The 24,025-nt window shown below is 36.1% G+C and overlaps 1 protein-coding gene across 1 annotated transcript in view; it reads left to right on the forward strand.

The window, feature by feature from the left end:
• Gabrb1 (gamma-aminobutyric acid type A receptor subunit beta1) overlaps window positions 1–24,025 on the forward strand; it is a 367,858-nt gene that overhangs the window by 324,907 nt on the left and 18,926 nt on the right. The window contains exons 6-8 of the mRNA XM_015481811.2: window positions 13,881–14,018; window positions 14,118–14,270; window positions 18,828–19,072. Of these exons, the coding sequence (XP_015337297.1) occupies window positions 13,881–14,018; window positions 14,118–14,270; window positions 18,828–19,072 (536 nt within the window). The remainder of the gene's footprint in view (window positions 1–13,880; window positions 14,019–14,117; window positions 14,271–18,827; window positions 19,073–24,025) is intronic.

Raw genomic sequence — 24,025 nt, forward strand, 5'->3', positions numbered from 1 at the left:
CTCCATACTGTTTTCCACAGTGACTGTACTCAATTATATTCCCATATGTGCTATGTGCTAAAGTTCCTTTTTCTCCACCTTCTCACCAGCATTTGTTTTTTGTCTTTTTCTAATAGACAGTCACACTGGAGTGAGGTGATATCTCATTGTAGTTTTAATTTGTGTCTCCCTGATGATTAGTGATGTTGAACATTTTGTTTTCATAAGGCCATTGCCCATTTTTATTTTTTCTTTGAGAAATGTCTATTACGGTATATTTTCCGTGTTCTAATTTTTTTTGGGGGGGTTTTGTTACTGGGTTTGGGGATTTCCTATAGGTTCTAGATATCTCAGAACTATAAAGAGGCTATCTAACATCAGACTACCACAACAGAACCCATCTTGAGGGGACACAACAGAAGCCTTCCAAATTTCAAATCTGACTCTTCTTTCCTCCCTACTTCTCTACCCCATCACCTCTTCCCTGAAATGTCTTTAACCAATGTATGAGTTGGGAGAGTTCAGGGTGAAGAGAATTCTTCAGGCATCTTAAAAGTGCAGACACCTTTTTATCTTACTTTCAGGCTAATTTCTTTTAAAATAAAAAGTAAAGGATTCACCATGCTTATTATTTGGGCTCTCCAATGACCTGTTTTCCCTGTACCCCACTCCAAAAGTGTGTGATCACCATTGTACTTACTGTCTAGGGTGTGTGAAAGAAAAAGCACTTGAAATATGGTGAAGAAATTCTATTTGTGACTTGATTACAAAATGACTCAGCATCTCCCCTTCCTAAAAGTTCTGTCCCCTTAGAATAAATTTAGGCATCATTATGCACCACTTATGATATCACCAGTACAAATGGTTTTAACGTGAACCATTGTGCCCACCACAGCATCCAATAGCAATGGATCAGGGCTCTCAACATTGGCACTATTGATGTGTTGAGCTGGATAATCTTTCTTGTGGGCCACTGACAGTTGTAAGAAGTTTAGCAGCACCTCTGACCTCTACCTACTAGATAACAGTAGCAACCCTCCCTCAATTATGACAACCAAAAATAGACAAATGTGCGCTAGCAGTGGAAATCTACTTTAGAACCACTTCTCTCACCTATTCTGAAGCAACATGTGATGCTTGTGTAATGCCTCTAAGTGTTTTGATGATGGATTGCTTCTAAGAAGCACTCTGCAGCTGTAACTTTGTAAAATGACCTTTTTTATCTTCCCTATGAGTCAGGTAGCACAAATTATTGGCCCCATTTCCACAGATAGAAACTTGGAAACATTCAGCCTTCCCAATCAGGTCATGAAAGTCTGCACTTTCATTTTGCCCACCTGAAAAGTGAAAATTATAATTACTGATTTTCTTCCCATGCCTGAGATTGGGCAAAAGCTACACAGCAATGCCCTTTCCAACTGGCTATTCCCAAATTATTCTACACCAGGCAACTCTAAAGATGAATTTGTCTTTGCCTGTCTTCCTATTTCATGGGCATCTGAAATAAAACCTTCAACATAAATAAAATGGCAGCAAGCCACATGTTTCATCAATGTAACTGCCAAATTACACCAAGTGAAAACTCAATTCCAGCAAAACCATATAATAATCTGGTAAGTTTTTTTTTTCCATCATGCCCAGACACAATGCAATTTTTAAAACACAGATATTAATGTGCCCAACATGCCTACCACAATAACCTCTGTGACACCAATATAGCACTTGGGAATGAGCACAGATAAGCTATAGATACAAACAACTGTGAACTGTCAGTTCTACAACATTCTATTCACATGGATTTCAAAAGCCAAAAAATTATACAATAACACATAATCATTTGTGAGCCACAAAAGCTCACAGCCTTTTAGTTGCAAAGGCTATCCAACCTGATCCTAGAAGAGATCCAAATAACATGGGATGCTGAAAGACAGCAGAATACTGCCAGAGAAAAACTGTCTTGCTGGGAAATAAAATCCACTTTCTTTTTTAGATACAAGAGCTTGGTACTACATGATTATTATAGGTAGTATACAATACATTTGCAAAAATCCAGGGCAGGAACCACATACTTTCACAGATGGGAAAGGCATCAGATTTAGAAACTGAATTGAGTGGGTTTCAAAACATGTTATCTGTGAGTGAATAAGAGATATGAGACTAAAATCATAAATTCAACCTAAGAGAAACTAGGATCTAGGAAAACAAGTTAATAAGGATAAAAAGCCAGCTCTGGCTTGATGTAGTGATTTTTTTAAGTTGACATATTTTATTACTACTAGCTATGTATAATCATAAGTGAGAGATGTGAAGAATGGATTCATATCATTTGTTATGATTTGTGTTAATACATCTGCATAGCTAAAATAACTCAGGATGTCCTTTGAAAGATGTCAGTGAAAATATTATAACTTAAGCTTTAAATATACCAAAACAGGTCACTTGTTACAAATACTTTAGTAATCAATTACAGTTGCATGTATTTAAATACATTCCTAGTTGAAAATCTGAATTTATGACAAGGTATATTAAACCTAATTGTTCTAGCATCATTTAATAAAAATAAACTTCAAAATAAAATCTTGTGATAATCAGTGATCCAAAGTTAAAATCATCAGAGAAAAATCTAAAAACTCCTCTAACACAAAGGAATAAAATCTGCAGAGGCTATCTGGAGTTTCTGCCAAATGATCTGAAAGGTCTTGAGTGCCCTCTACAGGTTGTTTGAAAATTTTTCATGGATTTGATATTTACTTTCCCTAAATATATTTAGGCAAATTCTAGAACATAAAAATAACTTATTGAAGTCTCAATTTCAAAATCATTAGATGTTCATCACATAAATTTTTGAAACAAAATGACCCATAGTACTAACATACACAAATAATCACTATTAACTATCCATACATATTCTTGATTAGGTATACACACGAACATTTTTATTATTTTCTCTTAACATTATACAATGACTGGTTTTAGTTGATTGTGTGTCGGAAATAGATTTTAATGGATTTTCTAATGTGCTTTATTCACAAATTGCTACCTTTGGTCATCAGAATTTCTAAGTGAAAAGTGATCCCCTCAACACGAAAGAGAAGAAAATAGAATTTAATAAAATAAAACAACAAAAAAAAATAACCACTCAAGGGCAGGTTCACAAACAATAAAACTAGGAAGCCATATCTCTAAAATAAAAAATATGATAATCATATTCTAAATAATTTCCCACATTTCAAATATAAAGTGGTAATAAAAATAAATTAGACAACTGAAACTGTTGCCCAAACTATTAACCTGGAATTTCAGAGCCAAAATACCAGAATCATTAATGTTAAAATAGTACATTTAAGTTATCTAGATAATTGCCTTGGTTTCTATTTTACTTACTTATAGTCTATTTTGTCTTCAGAGGTACTTTATGCTTGAGAAAATTAAAGACACATTTGCTTATTAAGTGGTTATCAAGAGTAGAAGTGATTTCCCTCTCTAAACTAGTCCTGATTGATTTTTGATTCTTTCCAATAACCAATGATGCACAACTTTAACAATTCCAAATAGATCGGGCATTTTTAAACAACACCCAATCTTAAGTCATATTTTAAAATTATTTTAGATAACATTTGATATTGATACACTTATTTAGATTGTCTTATAAGGTTAATTTTTTTACATATGTCAAAGTTATTGTGGTCATTTCACTTTTTGGAGAATATCATCATAAAGGATTTTGCCTACAACCTAACAGCTGTTTTAAAGTAGAGAGGAGTTTTAAAAAGAGCAGAACTTACTTGCAGAAGTGACATCCAATCACAATAACCCCCAACCTCATCAAATATATGGAGAAGGGATTTTTTTCTGAGACATAAATTATTATCTTCAGAGGTGCCACCCTCTCCATTCTGTGACAGCAATATTGAGTAAAAAGTCGCCCACATTTTGAAACAGATTTCTCAGCAACTTTGCAAGGAGTATGTGCTTTATTTAGATTGCAGTTCTGTGAAATTCACCTCTTATAGAAGGTTGTACCCAGATCTTTGCAGACATTAGAATGAGAGATAATAGTCCCAATTTATTCCCACCTTTCAACCAAGTAATTGTTTAAAGGAGGGAGATACAAGGAATCAGAATGTTCTTTAAATGTATAGACAAGATAAAATGGGTTCAAGTCTGTAAAAGAAATCTGACGGGGGGGTAGTCCAGAAAAATCTATACCATAATTGTTAATATAATTGAAAATTCTGAATTGCTTTCACTCACCACACTTCTGATAGAAAATCTACAGATTATTCTCACACTAACTGGGTCCAAAAATTCAGTTCAATTCTGACACTAAGTACCCAGAGTTAGTTTCAGACTCCACAGGTTTAAGAGTTAGGTCCCACAAGACTGCCTTCACTTCAGATGCCAGTCTTGAATATCAGATCTCAGGCTAGCCACACCTCTATCTCATCTGGTCACAGACTGGAGGTTCTCACACACCTGCTCGCATATTTGATAATTAGCTGGAACAGCTCTCAGAGTTCAGGAAAAGAATTTATTTTATACTATGATATTTTGTATAAAGTCCCCTCCACCCTGGGTGTAGCGGGGGAGCTCCCGACACCCAGGTTAGAGGGAAACTGGAGAGAGGCAAACAGCCAGGTATGTCTGGGTGGGGACAGGGGTGCAGAGCTTGCATGTCCTTCAGAGGTGCCACCCTCCCAGCACCTGGGTGTGCTCACCAGCCCAGAAGCTCTCTAAAACCCATCATCTAGGGTTTACTGGGGGTTTCATCATTAGGCATGATTGATTATTAACTCACTCTCTAGCCCCTCTTTCCTCTCCAGGGGCTGGTGCTAGGCTGAAAGTTTGAGGTTTTGTTTCACTGTTATTGTTTTGCAATTTACCCCCATTGTGAAACTGTCTGGGGGCTCAGCAGAATCATCTCATTGAACAACAATGCTCTCAACAACCAGAAAATTCCAAGGGATTTAGGAGATCTGTGTCACAAACAAAGGACACAGAACAAACATATTATTTCTTATTATGCCACAGAAATATATGGAGAAGGGATTTTTTTCTGAGACATAAATTATTATCTTTTTTGGCTATTAATACTAATGAGATGGATGGCCTAAGGCTTTTGTATTGAGAAAATTTTATTGGTAACAAGCATATTAAGACAAATATTTAATAGTAGGATTAATATTTCCATGTGTGATCATCTTTTACTTCACCATTGATTTTGGCAATAAGGCAAAAAAATAAAGTTACCTTATTTCTGATGTTTGGACAATAATTTCCCTAAAATATATTCACCTGCATAAATTAATGCAATATAGATTAATTAGCATTTATTAAAGGAAGCTGGACATCGTGGGGGGAAGTTTTTTAAATGCGCCTGATATTAGCACACCATATGGCTGTTGGTGTTATTAGAATGAAATATACCAGTCCATTGTTCCATAAGGTAAGAAAGGCAAGATTTGCAGATGTGCAGGCCAATGAGATTGATGCAGTCCAGGAAAAACTCAAGCCCATAGCAAGGGAATTAGTAGTCTATGGTGACAATTTGATTTCTCTAAAAACAAGTCAAAACAAATCTCACTTTCATATTTGATAGGACTGAACAATAAGTGAATCAAGAAAGCATGACAGATGTAGATAAGCATACTCAAGGACAAAACAAAGAGGCAAATGTTAAATGGGAAAGCAGTGGTGTCATCCCACAAAGTGCTACTTGAAGTCTTTTACTAGAAGCCCAGAGGGATGTCACCAGCAGAGTTACAGGGCTCTCTTCTTGTCTCTGCCATCCCACATTTGTCTCAATCAAAGGGATTATGGTAAAAGGCATGCCTTCCAAAATAGATAACGTGAAACTAGGAAGATGAGCAAATCAGAATCCAAACAACAAACAAACAAATGAAAAATTCAGTGGGCTAAAACAGTGAGTCAAACTTAATTAGATAAAATTTAACGGGGATAATATTAGATTCTACACTTAAGTCCAAATGGAAAAATTCATTTGACTCTTTAAAAAGTTAACTGAACCTATATATTATTATATATTATATATGTATTAGAAAACCAGTGACTAGAATAAGAAATGTCCTGGTCTTTACTAGCAAACCACACCAAGAATAGCATGAATTGGACAGTACTAGGATACAGCACATAGGGCCCTCAGCACCATGGAGCAAGAAAAATGGTAGAGGTCAGAATAGGGTCAGACAAGAAGTTGTTCCCAGAGAGCACAGCTGGGTAGACCAAGAGTATAATTTGTTACATGTAGTCCAGCCTGGCAATTTCATTTTGAGAAATTACTTATGGTTAGAAAATTTATAAATTAGGATGGACCATGATCAGGTCAGGAGTTCTGATCATAACAGTGGGATTTCCAGCAAGTGGGAAATTTAGGAGAAGCTGGATATAATCCAAGTAAAGAAAGCTAGGGAGGAGATCTTGGCCATCCCACCAGAGCCCCATTGGTGTCCAAGGATCAACCAAACCATTTAGATATCTTGATCCGTGATATATTGATATCCTTAGGAGCAACAAATGAATCGCAGAGCTCAGACCTTGAAAACATTTTCTTTTTGTATCTGCCATCTTACATTTGTCTCAATCAAAGGAATTATAGTAAAAGGCATGTCTTTCAAAATTGCATCCATCACTACATGCTACAAGCTCCTCAAGGTTCTCAAATTGTTGGCTTCAAAATACATAAAGAAAACTACAATATGAATGCTAACATGATATTATGTTAACAAGTCAGCTGTGATTCAGTAAGTTATAGTGGCAGGTAAATTCTGTTCAACATTGTGTGTGATTATCTTTTAATATATGTCTAGGATCTAAGTGTTTTCATGGGCATGATCTAGTTTGGACAAAGATTATTAATGGTCTAGGCACTGTGAACAGTCAGATATGAAATATTAAGACTCTAAAAATGTCATTTTGAGAGTCTGCACTTGGCCAAATATAGCAGATTCCAAGGCATAAGTGGAGTGAGGAGAGTACTAAATATTTTGATCCTGCATTGAGTCCTAGATCTGGTTAGAAATGCAAGAACTTTTCAGAGGCTGCTTAAGAAATCAGAAAACATGCCTGATTCTAAGATCTCAAATCTAAGAACACGATGCAATTCTAAATCTTGGTGCTGCTTAGTTCTTATATCAGTCATGAGTAGTTTAATAACAAGAGCAGAATTAACGTTGGTGTAGGTCTAGCAAATAACAGACATGAAGCCAAATGACCCAAAAAGGGGTATATAAAACAAGGTAGAATGACTGCCTCTCAACTCTATACTTCAAGGGGCATAATAAGCAAACTGGAAACTACTGAACAGAAAAAAAGAGCTTAATAAGACTAAGCACATAAGCCTGAAGAGAAAAACAGAAAGGAAGTATCAGAGGTTCTCAAAACCAGGAGATGCCATTATGTACAAACTACTGGGTTTATTTTCTATGATTATAAAGGTTAGACAAGATTTGGATGATGAATGTTCACAAGAAGATTGATTTTAAATTTATTGCAAGGACAGATTTTCTAATAATTATCTAAAACCATGATTACCCAGTTGATTGGTAAAATGTGAGATTACTACCCTAGGGCCTGGAAGACCACTCAGGCAGGGAGTCAGACATTAAATGGATTGTTGCATAGATTTATATTTAAGTGTGAGAATGTTTTCAAAATCTGAGCTCTGTGGTTTATTTGTTGCTCCTAAGGATATCAAGATATCACGGAGCTTCATAGATGAGTGAGAAAGGAATTCAATGTAACCTTCATAATAATTGCTGTAGCAGATCTGGAATAATCAGACCTAAGTGACTTTCTGCTTGGCTTCTGAGATGCACAATCACAAATATCTAATAATTCTATAATGTAAAGAGTAACAGATACAAGGGCAGAGATGTGGATAAGTTCCTATTTCTTCCCTCATGTGGGAAGAGTAGGAGGAATTAGGGAATGGCAGACTATGATGTTGATTTCAGTAGGTTGAAATGCTGACTCTGAGTGTGATTTAGGACATTTTAACCAAGTTCAACTAATGTCATATAAATAGGGAACGGTCTTGTAATCTGGACCAGCCACCCTGCACTCCGGATTTATTGTTTGCAACAGCTAAAAGAGAGAGAGACATCATCTCTCTTCCAACTACTGAATGAAGTCCTGGGCTTCTGTAGCCTGGACCAATTTAGGTCATATGCCTATTCCCAAGCAATTAATTTATCCCAGGGAAGCTGCTGTGAGGTAATTGTTTTAGGCCTGCATCTGTTCTGTGCTACCATAAAAGAGTACCCCAAACTAATAATTGCTAATGAACAGAAATGTATTGGTCACAGTTCTGAAGGTTGGGAAGTCTGAGATCAAGAGGCTGCCAACTTGTGAGCCTTCTCACTGCCTCATGCTGTGGTGGAAAGGAAAAGAGTAAAACAAGAGAATAAGAGGAAGCCAAACTAAGAACCCATATCTTGCCATAAAGAACTCTCCCTCACAATAATAGTATTACTCTATTCATGAGATGAAGCCTCTATTAAACAAAGTAGGATATATCTAGCAAAATAGCAGGATATAAAATCAAAACCCATAAATCAAATGCATTCCTATATATCAGTGATGAATCCACTGAAAGAGAAATTAGGAAAACGACTTCATTCAAAATAGCCTCAAAAAAAAAAAAAAAACCCTGGGAATCAATCTAACAAAAGAGATGAAAGACCTCTATAATGAAAACTACAGAATGCTAAAGAAAGAAATTGAAGAAAACCCCAGAAGATGGAAAGATCTCCCATGCTCCTGGATGAACATAATTAATATTTTCAAAATGGCCATATTACCAAAGCATTACACATATTTACTGCAAATCCTATTAAAATCCCAATGGTATTCTTCATAGAAATTGAAAAAGCAATCATGAAATTTAGTTGCAAAAATAAGAGACTCAGAATAGCTAAAGCAATCTTTAGCAAGAAAAGTGAAACAGGAGGCATCACAATACCAGACCTTGAACTATACTACAGAGCTATAGTAACAAAAATGACATAGTATTGGCACCAAAATAGGCTTGTAGACCAATGGTACAGAATAGAGAACACAGAGACAAACCCTCACAAATACAGTTGTCTCATACTTGACAAGGGTGCCAAAAACATTCACTGGAGAAAAGATAGCCTATTCAACAAATGGTGCTGACAAAACTGGAAATCCATATGTAGCAAAATGAAACTAAACCTCTATTTTTCACCCTGCACAAAAAATCATTTCAAAGTGGATCAAAGACTTAGGCACTAGAACAGAGATCCTCTGCCTAAGAGAAGGAAAAATAGGCCCAAATCTTCACCACATCAGCCTAGGATCTGACTTTCTTAACAAGACTCCTAAAGCACAAAAAGTAAAATCAAGAATTAATAAATGAAATGGATTCAAATTAAAAAGCTTCTTCTTAGCAAAGGAAACAATTAATAATATGAGGAGAGAGCCTACAGATTGGGAGAAAATCTTTACCACATGAACTTTCAATAAAGCATTAATTTCTAGGATATATAAAAAACTCAAAAAACTTAACATCAAAAAACCCCCACATAACCCAATCAATAAATGGGATAAGGAACTGAACAGGAACTTCACAGAAGAAGAAATACAATTGATCAATAAATATATGAAAAAGTGTTCAACATCTCTAGCAATTAGAGAAATGCAAATCAAAACTACTCTAAGATTTCATCTCACTCCTGTCAGAATGGCCATCATCAAGAATACAGGCAACAATAAATGTTGCCAAGGATGTAGTGAAAAAGGTACTCTCATACATTGCTTGTGGGACTGCAAATTGGTGCAACCACTATGGAAAGCAGTATGGAGATTCCTCAAAAAACTGGTAATGGAGCCATCATTTGACCTAGCTATCCCATTCCTTGGCCTATACTCACAGGACTTAAAATCAGCATACTATAGTGATGCAGCAACATCAATGTTGTAATTTATCGTCTAGCTCAATTCACAATAGCTAGACTATGGAACCAACCTAGGTGTCCATCAATAGATGAATGGATAAAAAAAAAATGTGTTATATATACTCAATGGAATATTACTCAGCTTTAAAGAAGAGTGAAATTATGACATTTGGCAGTAAATGGCTGGAGTTGGAGAATATCATACTAAGCAAAATAAGCCAATCCCACAAAACCAAAGGCCAAATGTTTTCTCTAATATGCGGATGCTAATTCACAATAAGGTGGGGAGGGGGCACTAGGGAAAAATAGCATTACTTTAGATTAGGTAGAGGGAAGTGATAGGAGGGGAGAGGAGGGAATGTGAGGATAGGAAAGATAGTAGAATGAAACAGATATTATTATTGTATGTATATATGTGACTACATGACCAATATGATTCTGCAACATGTACACTCAGAAAAATGAGAAATATATCCCATCTATGTATGATATAATCAAAATACATAAATGCATTCTACTGTCATAACTAAAAGAAAATTAATTAGTTATATCATTAAATTATATATATATATATATATATATATATATATATATATATATATATATATATAAAATATAACTAAAAGAAATTTTTAAAAATTTTTAAAAAGCACAGTAGGGAAAAATTTTAATTTCAGATTAGAAAATGCATCCAAAAGAAAATGTTTTGAATAGCAAAGGACACTAACATCCAGATACTTCTACATTATACTAGCCCTGTGAATCTTCATCCAGTGACATCAACGTAATTTTATCTGTACTTTCTGCACCACTAAGAAGTCCCCAGGGGCTGAGAGAAAATTTTGAGAGCTTCTGTGTAGTTTTTGTTGCTAGGAAACAACATCATTGGTATCCAAGTGTTCAGGCTCGAGACACTGTGTGAAGTCACTAGTTCATAAAGGAAAACCTTTGGTAAATAGGTTGTTTAGGTGTGAGTAAATTGATGTTCTCTCTCAGTCGCAAAATGTTCTTGTGTAACCTTTGAATGATAGTGTATTCCTAGGCCTCTATTCTTTACTTTGGATCCAGTTGCCATTATTGTTCCCATGAGAACTCAAGCATCCACCTGAAATGCAGTGAGCATTCCTTTTTCCCCAAATCATCTGTAATTATCTCAGTGCCTTGAACACTATGTCTAACTGGTTTTAGTTAAACAAAGTGCAATCGAGCCTGGAAACAAAGACGTAGACCACTGACTGCATGAATTGTTGAATACAATAGTCCTTCCTTATCTGCAGGGAAATATGTTCCAAGACCCCTAGTGCCTGAAACTGTGGATCATGTTAAGCTCTGTAGATACTGTGTTTTTCCTATACATATATACCTATGATAAAATTTAACTTCTAAATTAGACACAGTCAGCAACTAACAATAATAACGTAAAACAATTATAACAATAAATTGTAATGAATCTATGTGAATGCGGTCTCTCTCGCTGTCTCTCAGAAAAGGTTTCCTGAACATAAGTACCGCAGTGCCATCACAGGTGATCTGATAACTGAGATAGTTACTAAGGGACTAACAGGAGGGCAGCATGCACAGTGCAGCATGGAGAGGCTAGACCAAGAGATGATTTATGTGTTAGCAAGAAGAAGCAGGAAGGCATGGAATTTCATCATGCTCCTAAGAACAGTGTGCAATTTAAAATCTATATTTCTGGAATTTTCCATTTAATACTTTCAGACCACAGTTGTGGGTAACTGAACTTAAAAAAAAAATGAGACTGCAGATAAAGGGGGACTACTCTACTGTTAAAATCTGCATGAATTGGTTGTCATTTTCCAGCTTTTTTCATGGTGAGATAGTGAAGTACTCTGCTCTCCTCACAAGTGGTAGATAACAAGAGGTGCTGATTGGCTTACCCACTTCCTTTTCCCCCTCTCAACCCCAGACTGCACACTATCTCTGACTCTCAACTCTAACTGGTACTTAATATTTTTCCCTTAGGTTCCTACAGTTCAAAGACTACCTCAAGGTTGTAATTTATCACCTAGTTAACATACTAAGCCTAAAATTATCAAACAACTTTTTTCATTCCTGGACATGGAGATTATCCATCTATCTATAGACAAATATAAGCAGTCTAGTTTTTTTCTATGTAGCTTATTCATAGGTTCTTATCAGATTCTCAAAGAGATGTTAAGAACTATCTCACAGTCATACCCAACCTTGTCATAAATCCCCAGTATGCCAATTAGCCTCATGTAGATTGTGCTAAATCCAGTAGGTAAAGAGGGTCTCACAGTCCCTGAGACATCAGCAATTATAACTAAAAGCAAATATCTTCTATTTCTGTGTTTGGGTCATTGCAGAATGGATTATTGGATATAGAAAATTATTAGCAAATTTTTGGATCTAGAAAGAGATAGTTTAAAGAGAAATAAAATACACTGAAACATCTTACTGTAAATGGTAACCTTTACAAGGTCCAAAAAGCAACATATACAAATGGTCATGAGTTCAATAAGTTCAGAGATAAGAATTCAAAACTGCTTTTTGAGGAAGAATTAGAACTGTTTAAAGCAGTAAACATGAGGCAGCTTTGTTTTCCCTTTAAAAATAAATAAAAGGAGGTAGCTTGGAGGGAGAGTAGTTTCTTTCATTCCTGCAATAATAAGTTTGATGGTCACCCCTTGGCATTTGGCATTCAACTTCCAAATTTTAAGCATTTTTTTATCTCTTGAAAAAGTGCTATTGCTTTAATCAAAAGTCAGTCAGTATGATTTCTACTACAAAGAGCTTATAGGTTACCTTTGAAATACAAGCCTCAGTAATTCTGAGGGAAACAAAAGATTCGATACTTTTTCATTTGAAGTGAGTATAAAAGGAAAATGAACTTATAAAGCTTTTCTTCGTCTCTAACTGGTAAAAAGAGAAAATTGTGATCTCAAATATACTTCAAATTACTTTTATATTTTTAAATATATTTATGCATTCTTATTATGCAAGTTACTCTTATCCACAACTATAACACAGCCTGACCACTGGCAAGTGTGAGTAGACTGGGAGGAAAAAAATAGGACCTTCCATGACAAAGACTTCAAGGTGGACCCTTTTCCTGCTGTCTACAATTCCCTACATATTAGCTAAAGCTTACTCTCAGGAGTATGGAAATATCAAAGTATTATCAGGAATTGATACATTTCCTAAAGTTTTTACCTGTAAATTAGCTATAATAATATTGCTATAGTTAAAGGATAAGAATATAAACTTCATTACTTTTCTAAAATAAATACATTTTTAATATCTTGATCATTTAATAGATATGTACAAATTTGTTCTTCTACTGTATTCCATTCATTTGTTCTTTCTGGCTCCCTTTTAGCCAACATGTGCTCAATAATTATTACTTGTTGCTGCTGTTGTTGTTGCTATATAATGTATAGCCAAAATCCATTTCCAAATACCTGGAATCCAGCTGCCCTTCACTTTAACCAGAGTGCCCATTGATAAACATAATGAAAATAAATATACAATAGATATGCAACAGTGATATCTTCAGATATCACTAAGCGATCTTGATTTTTTTTTTATTTTGGTACTGGGGATTGAACCCAGGGACACTTTACCACTGAACTAAATCCTTCTTATTTTTTATTTTGAGACAAAGTCTCATTAAGTGGCTAAGAATGCCCTTGAACTTGCAATCCTCCTGCCTCAGTCTCCTGAGTCTGAGATTACAAGCATGTACGACCACACCCAGCACAATCTAGATCTTATGTCTACTAAAGCCAGATGCATTCCCAATGTAGCCACTACCAATTCATCAGAAACAGCATTCCTCATGAGATCTATATGCCAACTTAATTTAAAGCAATGCTACTTCACAATCATTTGCTGAGAATCTTCCCTCTGGCTCCAAAAATGTCTTCAAAATGAATTTCTGGACCAACTGAACTCTGTAAATGAACTGTTTCTCCATTTCAGATGGCTATACCACTGATGACATTGAGTTTTACTGGAATGGAGGAGAAGGAGCAGTAACAGGAGTTAATAAAATTGAGCTTCCTCAGTTTTCAATTGTTGACTACAAGATGGTTTCCAAGAAGGTGGAGTTCACAACAGGTGAGGAAGTTTTGCCTAAATAAACACTATTTGAAAGGAAGAAGATAACCACACTCAATGATGATTTGATATTTTTTTCATTTTCTTTTTCCAACTCAGGGGCATATCCACGACTGTCACTAAGTTTCCGTCTAAAGAGAAACATTGGCTACTTCATTTTGCAAACCTACATGCCTTCTACGCTGATTACAATTCTGTCCTGGGTGTCTTTTTGGATCAATTATGATGCATCTGCAGCCAGAGTTGCACTAGGTAATGCATTCCCAGTATTTTTTGCAGAGTTAATGAGTAGTACCTTCAAACAAATAACCAATATTAGGAATCATAGGTAAGAACTCTCTTACAGCAAACCAAAGAAGTAGATTGCCAGAAGAGTACTTAGATATAAAACATCTAAGTATAAGCACATTTACAATGACATTTTACAAAAAAAACACACAAAAAAATCCTAGAGTATATTTCCCAATATGTCAGTGCTTTGTGAAGTATATTTAAAAAATTATCATTACACTAATTTTTACCAACTTCTTGATGACTTTCTTTTTGTTCCTTGTTTCTCTGCTGAAAACACAATTCATTGTTTTCAAATATTCTTGGAAAAAAGCTAAACCTTGGGGCTGGGTTTGTGGCTTGGTGGCAGAGCACTTGCCTAGCATGTGTGAGGCACTGGGTTCGATTCTCAGCACCACATATAAATAAAATAAAGGTCCATTGGCAACTAAAAAAAGGTTTTTTTAATAAATAAATAAATAAAAGCTAAACCTTATGACCATTGACCAAGGTCCATTAATTGTTGGGAAATACTATCCCTGAAGAATATTCACCAAGGTTAAAACAACCAAAATGAGTCTCATTGCACAAAAGTTAACTCAAAGTGGATCAAGGAGCTAGATATCAAATCAGAGACTCTGCGTCTGATAGAAGAAAAAGTTGGCTCCGATCTACATATTGTAGGGTCGGGCTCCAAATTCCTTAATAGGACACCCATAGCACAAAAGTTGATAACAAAAATCAACAAATGGGACTTACTTAAACTGAAAAGTTTTCTCTCAGCAAGAGAAACAATAAAAGAGGTAAATAGGGAGCCTACATCATGGGAACAAATTTTTACTCCTCACACTTCAGATAGAGCCCTAATATCCAGAGTATACAAAGAACTCAAAAAATTAAACAATAAGAAAACAAATAACCCAATCAACAAATGGGCCAAAGACCTGAACAGACACTTCTCAGAGGAGGACATACAATCAATCAACAAGTACATGAAAAAATGCTCACCATCTCTAGCAGTCAGAGAAATGCAAATCAAAACCACCCTAAGATACCATCTCACTCCAGTAAGATTGGCAGCCATTATGAAGTCAAACAACAACAAGTGCTGGAGAGGATGTGGGGAAAAGGGTACTCTTGTACATTGCTGGTGGGACTGCAAACTGGTGCGGCCAATCTGGAAAGCAGTATGGAGATTCCTGGGAAAGCTGGGAATGGAACCACCATTTGACCCAGCTATTGCCCTTCTTGGACTTTTCCCTGAAGACCTTAAAAGAGCGTACTACAGGGATACTGCTACATCGATGTTCATAGCAGCACAATTCACAATTGCTAGACTGTGGAACCAACCCAGATGCCCTTCAATAGATGAATGGATAAAAAAAATGTGGCATTTATACACCATGGAGTATTACGCAGCACTAAAAAATGACAAAATCATAGAATTTGCAGGGAAATGGATGGCACTAGAGCAGATTATGCTTAGTGAAGCTAGCCAATCCCTAAAAAACAAATACCAAATGTCTTCTTTGATATAATGAGAGCAACTAAGAACAGAGCAGGGAGAAAGAGCAGGAAGAAAAGATTAACATTAAACAGATACATGAGGTGGGATGGAAAGGGAGGGAAAAGGGAAATTGCATGGTAATGGAGGGAGACCCTCATTGTTATACAAAATTACATATAAGAGGTTGTGAGGGGAATGGGAAAATAAACAAGGAGAAATATGAATTACAGTGGATGGGGTAGAGAGAGAAGATGGGAGGGGAGGGAGGGGGGATGGTAGAGGATAGGAAAGGTAGCAGAATACAACAGTTACTAATAGGGCATTATGTAAAAATGTGGATGTGTAACTGATGTGATTCTGCAATCTGTATTTGGGGTAAAATTGGGAGTTCATAACCAACTTGAATCTAATGTATGAAATATGATATGTCAAGAGCTTTATAATGTTTTGAACAACCAATAAAAAAAAATTAAAAAAAAAAATAAATAAAATAAAGGGAGATTATTATATTGAATAAGGCACAATTTATCTACTATATTAATGATCTGTGATCATGACAAAATAAAAAATTGTTTCCTTTCTGGAGGAACAGAATTCAGAATTAATCTTGCTGTTGTTGAGTAATTGCTGGAAGCTGAAAGCCTGTGTTTGAGACTTTAAATGGTTTCTTGGAAAGTTAGAGTGTGTTAAGATGTGTCTGATGAAAGAGCTATTGTACAGATCTCCCTCAACATTTGACCCCCAGTCATTGTGGTGATCACTTTCTGGAGATTATTTTCATAAACTTCAAATCAAAGAATAAAAGCAGAAATAAAATTAGCAAATCTGTAAATTTCTGTCAAACACATTAACTAGAATTGTACTAGATGAAATTTAAAGTTTTCTTCCAAAACAAAGAGATAATGGCATTTCATCAGTCCTGCACATTTTAATTAATCAATGATCTGAACTAGTTTAGCTTTCATGTAGTAGACCTGACTTTCTATTTTATCCAATCTTCAAAAAGTTGACAGGTAAAGAGAGGAACAGTGGAATGAATTGACCAAACTATGCTATGCACTTGTATGAATATACCATTTGTATGGATTTCACCTTTATACATATCTACAATACACTAATTTTTAAAAACCTTTAACAAATAAAGGGAAGATAAGTAAAGTAGAGGAAGGAGAACAGGAGGGAGACAGGGAGTGATAGAGGCAATACTGAAGTCTGAAGTGGAGCAAATTATATCCCATGCATGTGTGATTATGTCACAATGAACCCCCAAATTATATATGATACACTAATAAAAATATATAGACTATGTTTTTTTAGAAAAATTAAATAGTCAAAGAAGGAATCTATACATGTAGAATACTCTGCCAAATGAGTGTGAACTATCTCCTCTTGTTTTCTTTTGCTATCTCCCATTCCCTTTGTTAGTGACCCTTTGTCTTTCTATCCATCTCACAATTCCTGTCTTTATTTTTAAAGATTTCCATCAAGTCTCACTTATTACCTTCTTATATCTCTGTGTTTAACTGCTGTTTTTTAAACATTTTATTGGGGTTTTTGCCCTTTAGCTGGGAAACCAACAGCAAGATAACTAATCTTAGAATTTCTATTCACTCAGGTTAAAACAGAAATAATGTGTTTCCCACAAATAATATAGCCCACTAATCATAGTGAGCTGTTATGACAGCCAGAGAAAATAATTCATAACTGTAGGCACTTAAAACTGTAAAACACTGTATGAATGTGTAATGTAAGTATCAAAATATCTACACAAGATTCCAACTTCTTTTTTCAATTTATATTTTTCCCGATTATTTCATAATCACCACCATCAACACAAAATATTCATTATTCAGCAACACAACTATTACACTATTAGCAATCATGCATTTAACAAAATAAATTTTAGAAATCTTCCTTTTAAGAGTTTATAGTCCTAGATTTCTTTTTAACAAATCAAAGCTCTACTCTTTTTTTTAAGAAACCTCATCCTGACATCAGGGCAGGATGTTTGTTCTGGGATCTGGAATAAAAACAAAACAAAAAACTAAAGATAACATTTGAAAAACTAAAGCAACAGGGACTTTATTATATCTAGAAAATACATAAATCAAATATTTGTTGCAATTCACAAACTTTCTCATGTTTCTTCTTTTGGTGACATACTACTGTGAATGGTGCATTATGGTTTTTTTTTTCAAAACTCACATTTTATTTTGATTGAAGTAAACTATACAAAATTGATTTTCTTCACCAAAAATAACAGCAAATATTTGCTGTATTATTTCTAGATAAACCACAAAAACATTTGTTTTGTAGGTTTTTTAGGTATTGCTTATTAATCAATATAAGGCAGTAAATATAGTCATGGAAAAAGGTAGAAAAAAAACCAGATAAGTCAGTTGCCCATCTTGATGGCTTCTGATTCTGTCTTGATCATGAAGCAGAAGTGTTCAATATTTATGTGCTAAAAGCTTATGAAGATGCAAGCTCAAAAAGGAATGTAAACAGCACAACCAGATGTAAAAGATGCATTATTTTTAAATGCAAGTTGTTTGCCTTATGAGTTGGGTGTATTGTAGATTCTTGGGATAATGAGAATCTCCTCACACTGGCACTCACTCTCAATTTCATAGTAGCTGCTGTGGGGATTAGTGGGGTGGTAAGCAAGAAATTGAGAGAGAAAAGATATGGCTACACAATGGAATGAGGTACATTGGATAGTAGGCATCCAATGGGATTTTGATCTGACTCTTCATCTGCTTTTCTTAACCTTAGTGCATTTTTTAAAATGTTGCCAACCCTCCATTAACTACACATTCTATTTTATGATTTATTAATGTATAATTGAGGGAGTCTACAGGGGTTTTTTTTGTCTGTTTGTTTCAATATATATGCCTTTTTGTCCAATGGTTTATCGTATTGCTGCCTTCCTTCTGGGGCACAGTAAAGGAATGGAATCTGTCCTCTCAATTCCAAAAAGGACAACTTCATATAGTTGACTTTCAGCTAAGTTTTGTCCTTCTGTTTTACAGGAATCACCACTGTGCTGACAATGACGACCATCAGCACTCATCTCAGGGAGACCCTGCCAAAGATCCCTTATGTCAAAGCGATTGACATTTACCTGATGGGTTGCTTTGTGTTTGTTTTCCTGGCTTTGCTGGAATATGCCTTTGTAAATTACATCTTCTTTGGGAAAGGCCCTCAGAAAAAGGGAGCTAGCAAACAAGACCAGAGTGCCAATGAGAAGAACAAACTGGAGATGAATAAAGTCCAGGTAATGCATTAAATATTTCTAACAATGTACCACCTAAATTTATCAGCAGCATGTTATACAGTGCTCCCATAGCAGAAAAATATTTACAAAATACTAGTTTATCATTAATAAAACTCAATCAACTTTTCATTTTATATATTTGGAAACAAAGGATTGAAGAACTTAGATTGACAGTTATATAGATTAAAAACAGTGTTTTAGTTTTTCATATTATAATAAAATAACTGAAGGCAGGCTAGCCTTATAAAGAAAATAAGTTTATTTAGCTCATACTTTTGGGGGTTTTTTGTTGTTTGTTTGTTTTATTAGTTGCTTATGACAATCCAATGATCTTGACATATCATACATTTGAATCAAATGGGGTATGAATCCTCATTTTTCCAAGTGTACGGGTTGCAGAATCACATTGGTTATACGGGCACGTATATACATACAGCAATACTAGTGTCTATTTTATTCTGCTGCCCTTCCTATCCCCCCCTCCCCTCCTCTCCCCTCCCATCACCTCTCTACCCAATCTAATGTGACACATTTCTCTCTCTCTCTTTTTTTTTATTCTTCCCCCTCACATCATCATACATGTATTTTGTATAACGATGAGGCTCTCCTTCCATCTTCTGTGCAATTCCTCTTCTCCCTCCCATTCTCTCCCACCTCTCTTCCCTATTTAGTGGTAATCTTCTTCTCATGCTCTTCCTCCCTACTCTATTAGCTCATACTTTTGGATGCTGAAAGTCCAAACAGCATAGCACTAGCTCTAACACTATCATGGATGGTAGAAATGCATGAAGGAGGAAGTGATCACATCACAAAGCAGGAAACCAAAGAGCAATTCAGGAGTCCCACAGCCCCTTCTGAAGGCAGAATCTTCAGTTAACCTAACCACCTCCCACTAGGCCCCACCTCTTAAAGGCCCCAACTTCCAACATTGCCACACTAAGAACCAAGCTCCAACACATGAACCACTGGGGGGGACATGCTTAAACCATATCTAAACCAATACACATGTAGGCCTGGAACTTTCTATAAAATTGTATGTGAAAGAATGGTGCCAGATCTGCTTGGTAAATAAATGAGAGAAATAAGAGTCAATACACCTGCATTACTAAGTAGAGATGAGCCCATAATGCATGGTGGTTACAACCATAGACTAGAACCAAAACATGGAAAGCTAGAGTAGGAACTCCATAAACGCTTCTCACAGAAACAGACAAAAATACCCAAATTCAAATCAAAGCAAACAGCATAGCATGTTAAGGCAGAATAGTTTGGTTCAGACAAACTTTCCTATAGATAAAAACTATAAATACCAAGAAAAAAACTTTTTAAAATTCTGCTTAAAAACATAAGAAAGTCAAAATATGATTAACTCTACTGAATGAACCATAATCTGTGTTTGTCCTCTAAGGCTTCTCCCCAATCTGACTGAGGTGGGGGACCAGGGAATTCAACAGAAAACTGTAGTTTTATTTGTTGGAGAAGTCAAAGCATGAAATTTGATACTACAGGGTTCTTGACATTTTTAGAAAGTGAGCCATAACAGATATTCAAAAGCTGAACACAAACTTCCCTTCCATTCTAGATTTACAAAGGTACAGGTAAAATGCCAAGAAACCCAGAGGAAAGACAGCTAGAGGCTGAACATTAATTATCTTTTTTTTTTAATCTACTATATAGGAGTCAAAATTTGGAGTTTGATTCTTGCCTATTTAGGGGACATGGTAATCACATTAGGCTGTCCATTAAAACCCCCAAATAATCACATCTTAGGAGTAAAGGCTAAATCAAGAGAATCAAGTAATAAAGTAATCCCTGGGATTAAGGGAAAGATGAAAACAGACCCATCCTAAAACACAGGAAACCAAGGCTCTTCATATTCCAGGTGATGTGTTGGGAATAGAGTTGACTACCAAAATAAAGTCCAACATTCTTCCGCAAAGATAACATAACCCAGTCTCTACAGTGCATCATTATATAATCAAAAATCACTAACATGAGAAGAAACAGGAAAATGTGATCAGATTCCAAGAGAAAATATTTAGTCAATAGAAGTATGCCTTCAGAAGCCTCCAATACTGGCTTAAAAGATAGATACTATAAAATAACTACAATTAATATATTTACAGTCTGTAAGATATAGCCCAGAATTGGAAATAGCCAAAGTATCCCGAAATAGGTAAATGATGAAACAATCTGCAGTACATTCATACCATAGAATACTATCTCAATAAAAAGGAATAAATTATTGATGCATGCAACAACTTGGATGGATCTAAGGAGCAATCTTTAAAAAAAATATGTGCCTTGTGAATCCATTTATATAATATTCCTGAAATAACCAATCTACAGAGATAAAGAATTAGTTAGTGGTTGCCGGTAGTTAGTGATAGATAGAAAAGGAGTGGATGGGCGTGATTGTGTTATGGTTTGAATGTGAGGTGTCCCCAGAAGTGTCCCTAAAACTTCAAAGGAGAAAGAATTTGGTTGTGAGAGGCTTAACCCAATCAGTTAATTAATCACTTAACAGGACAACTGGATGGTAATTGAAGGAAGGTAAGATGTGGCTGGAGGAAGTAGGGCATTGGGGGTGTGGCTTTGGGATATATATTTGTATCTGGAAAGTGGACACTCTCTCTCTCTCTCTCTCTCTCTCTCTCTCTCTCTCTCTCTCTTTCCTGATTACCATGTGAGCCACTTCCCTTTGCCACACTCTTCTGCCACAATGTTCAACCTTACCTTGACCCCTGAGGAATGAAGCCTGCTGGCTATAGACTGAGACCTCTGAAACTGTGAGCCCCCAAATAAACTTTTTCCCCACTGCAGTTGTTCTGGTTGGGTCTTTAAGTCACAGCAGCAAAAAAAAAATCTCACTAAAACAGACAGTATGAAAGAGTTCTTTGCTATAGTGGAATAATTCTCTATCTTGATTACAGTGGTGGTTACACAAATCTATTGCATGAAATAAAATTTCATAGAACTATTCACATTTTATATCAATGACAGTTTCCTGGTTTTTATAAAATTATTGTACAATAGTTGTATCAAATATCATCTCTGGGAAAAACTGAGTTAACACAGGACTTTCCCATGCTATCTTTGCAAACTTCTAAAAACAATTTCAATATAAAAGTTTAAAATAAAATCAGTAGGAAAATATTACTATCATGTATAAAAGATAAGGGGCTTCAGAAAATGTTTGAAACTATGAAAAAGAACCAATAAAAAAAATCACAGAATTGAAAATGTCCTTAAATGGATTAATACCACACTATATACAACAGAAGAAAAGATTTGCAAAATTGAAATTCTGTGAATTTTTTTTACAAGTCTTATGAATTCTGCTATTTTGGAGATGGCTTAACTGACAGCCCTATTCTCCATTTGTATTTGGTACCCCTGTTCATTGTTTTCATGGGATCCTTTCTATAGTAGGACTTTCAAAATAGTGAATGTGTGTTTGTGTAATTATCTTCACATCCACCTCTCTTATTAAACTGGATATGCACCAGGGCCCTTGTCTACTATGCTTACTGTTCTTTTCTTAGTGGCTAGAACAGGGCAGATACCAAAGAAGTACCTGTCAAATGAATGAATGAATGAAAGGCCTCCTTCACTGAAGATTAGATTTTAGAGATAGCACAAGGTAATGAGTGTTACATCATAATGTTTTATAAAATTATTGTATGTTCATAATGAGGAAAGGAGATTGAGTTCACTTCAACTTCTGCCCCAAAGTATCTTACTGCACCTGTCACTTTTTTTTTCAATTTTTCTAAGCATGCTTTATATCAACCTCTGCTACTCTTTCAGAATCAGAACTGTATAATATTACATATAATAGTCAGAGGAGTGTTGTGGCTGAGGCTTTATTAGATTCTCCATATTTACATAGACTAATAATAGATTGTTACTGTTCCATTCAGCTTGTAACCATCCCTGCAGCTGCTTAGGTTTGTCAGATCCTGACTTCTTTATCTTTTTAAAACCAGGGGCTCAGAGGGACAGTATGTCTATAACAAACTTCTGTTTGGAATCTTATCTTCAACAGTCAAATTAACAATGCAAACTGTGTGGTATTTAAAAATGCCATCCTATGGTTAAATACGAACCCAAAAGATATTAGATATTTTTCCCCTTTCATATAAGGGTTGGATGATATTCCTCTTTCCTTTTACATGCTTCTAAAACGTTCAATTTAAATGACATATGTGGGCGGATTCTCTGGAATCCCGCCGGCTGAGCCCTCACTGAGCCCCGGGCTGAGTTCGGGATTTCAGACAGGGAAGGAAGCGGTACAGTTCTATCCCCCACAATGGAAACTCCACCAAGGAAACCAGCGGCCACCATCTTGGAGAACTGAAGTAACCACCGCCACTCTCCGACAGATTGCAACAATAAAACAGGTGTGTGTTACTCAGCTCATCTCCCATACAGCGGGGAATTCGCATAAAATCTCTCCTAGGCTTTTCAGGGGAGGGATTATCAGAGCAAGCCTGCATAAAGACGTGGGGAAAACTAGAGACACCTGACCTTCAACTCCCCCTCCCATCAGCGGCAAAAAACGAAACCTGTCTTGCCAGCACTGGGGGAGGGGCAAGCGGAAAAAATCAAAACAATAGAGTGCCGGGGTTCCCAATAGCCACCCTCCACACCCAACAAACGGCAGGCCCAGAGTACAGTTTGAACTGCCGAAAGGCATCACTCAGGGGAAATCTGTTCTAGCAGGAGAAACCAGGACTAGCAGGAGAAACCAGGGGACTAGAGGCCAGGCCCTCACGACTGGGTGGCTGGAGACTGCACGCCCGCCAGCGACCGACCATGCGACTGGGCGGCTAGAGATCGCCCGCCCGCCGTCGACAGCCCACCAGGTGCCCGCGCAACTGGGCGGCTGGAGACCGCCCGCCCGCCAGCGACCGGGAGCTGAAACCAACCAGAGACAGTCCAGTCCCACCC

The sequence above is a fragment of the Marmota marmota genome, unplaced genomic scaffold, assembly GCF_001458135.2.
Source record: "Marmota marmota marmota unplaced genomic scaffold, marMar, whole genome shotgun sequence".
Lineage (NCBI taxonomy): Eukaryota > Metazoa > Chordata > Mammalia > Rodentia > Sciuridae > Marmota > Marmota marmota.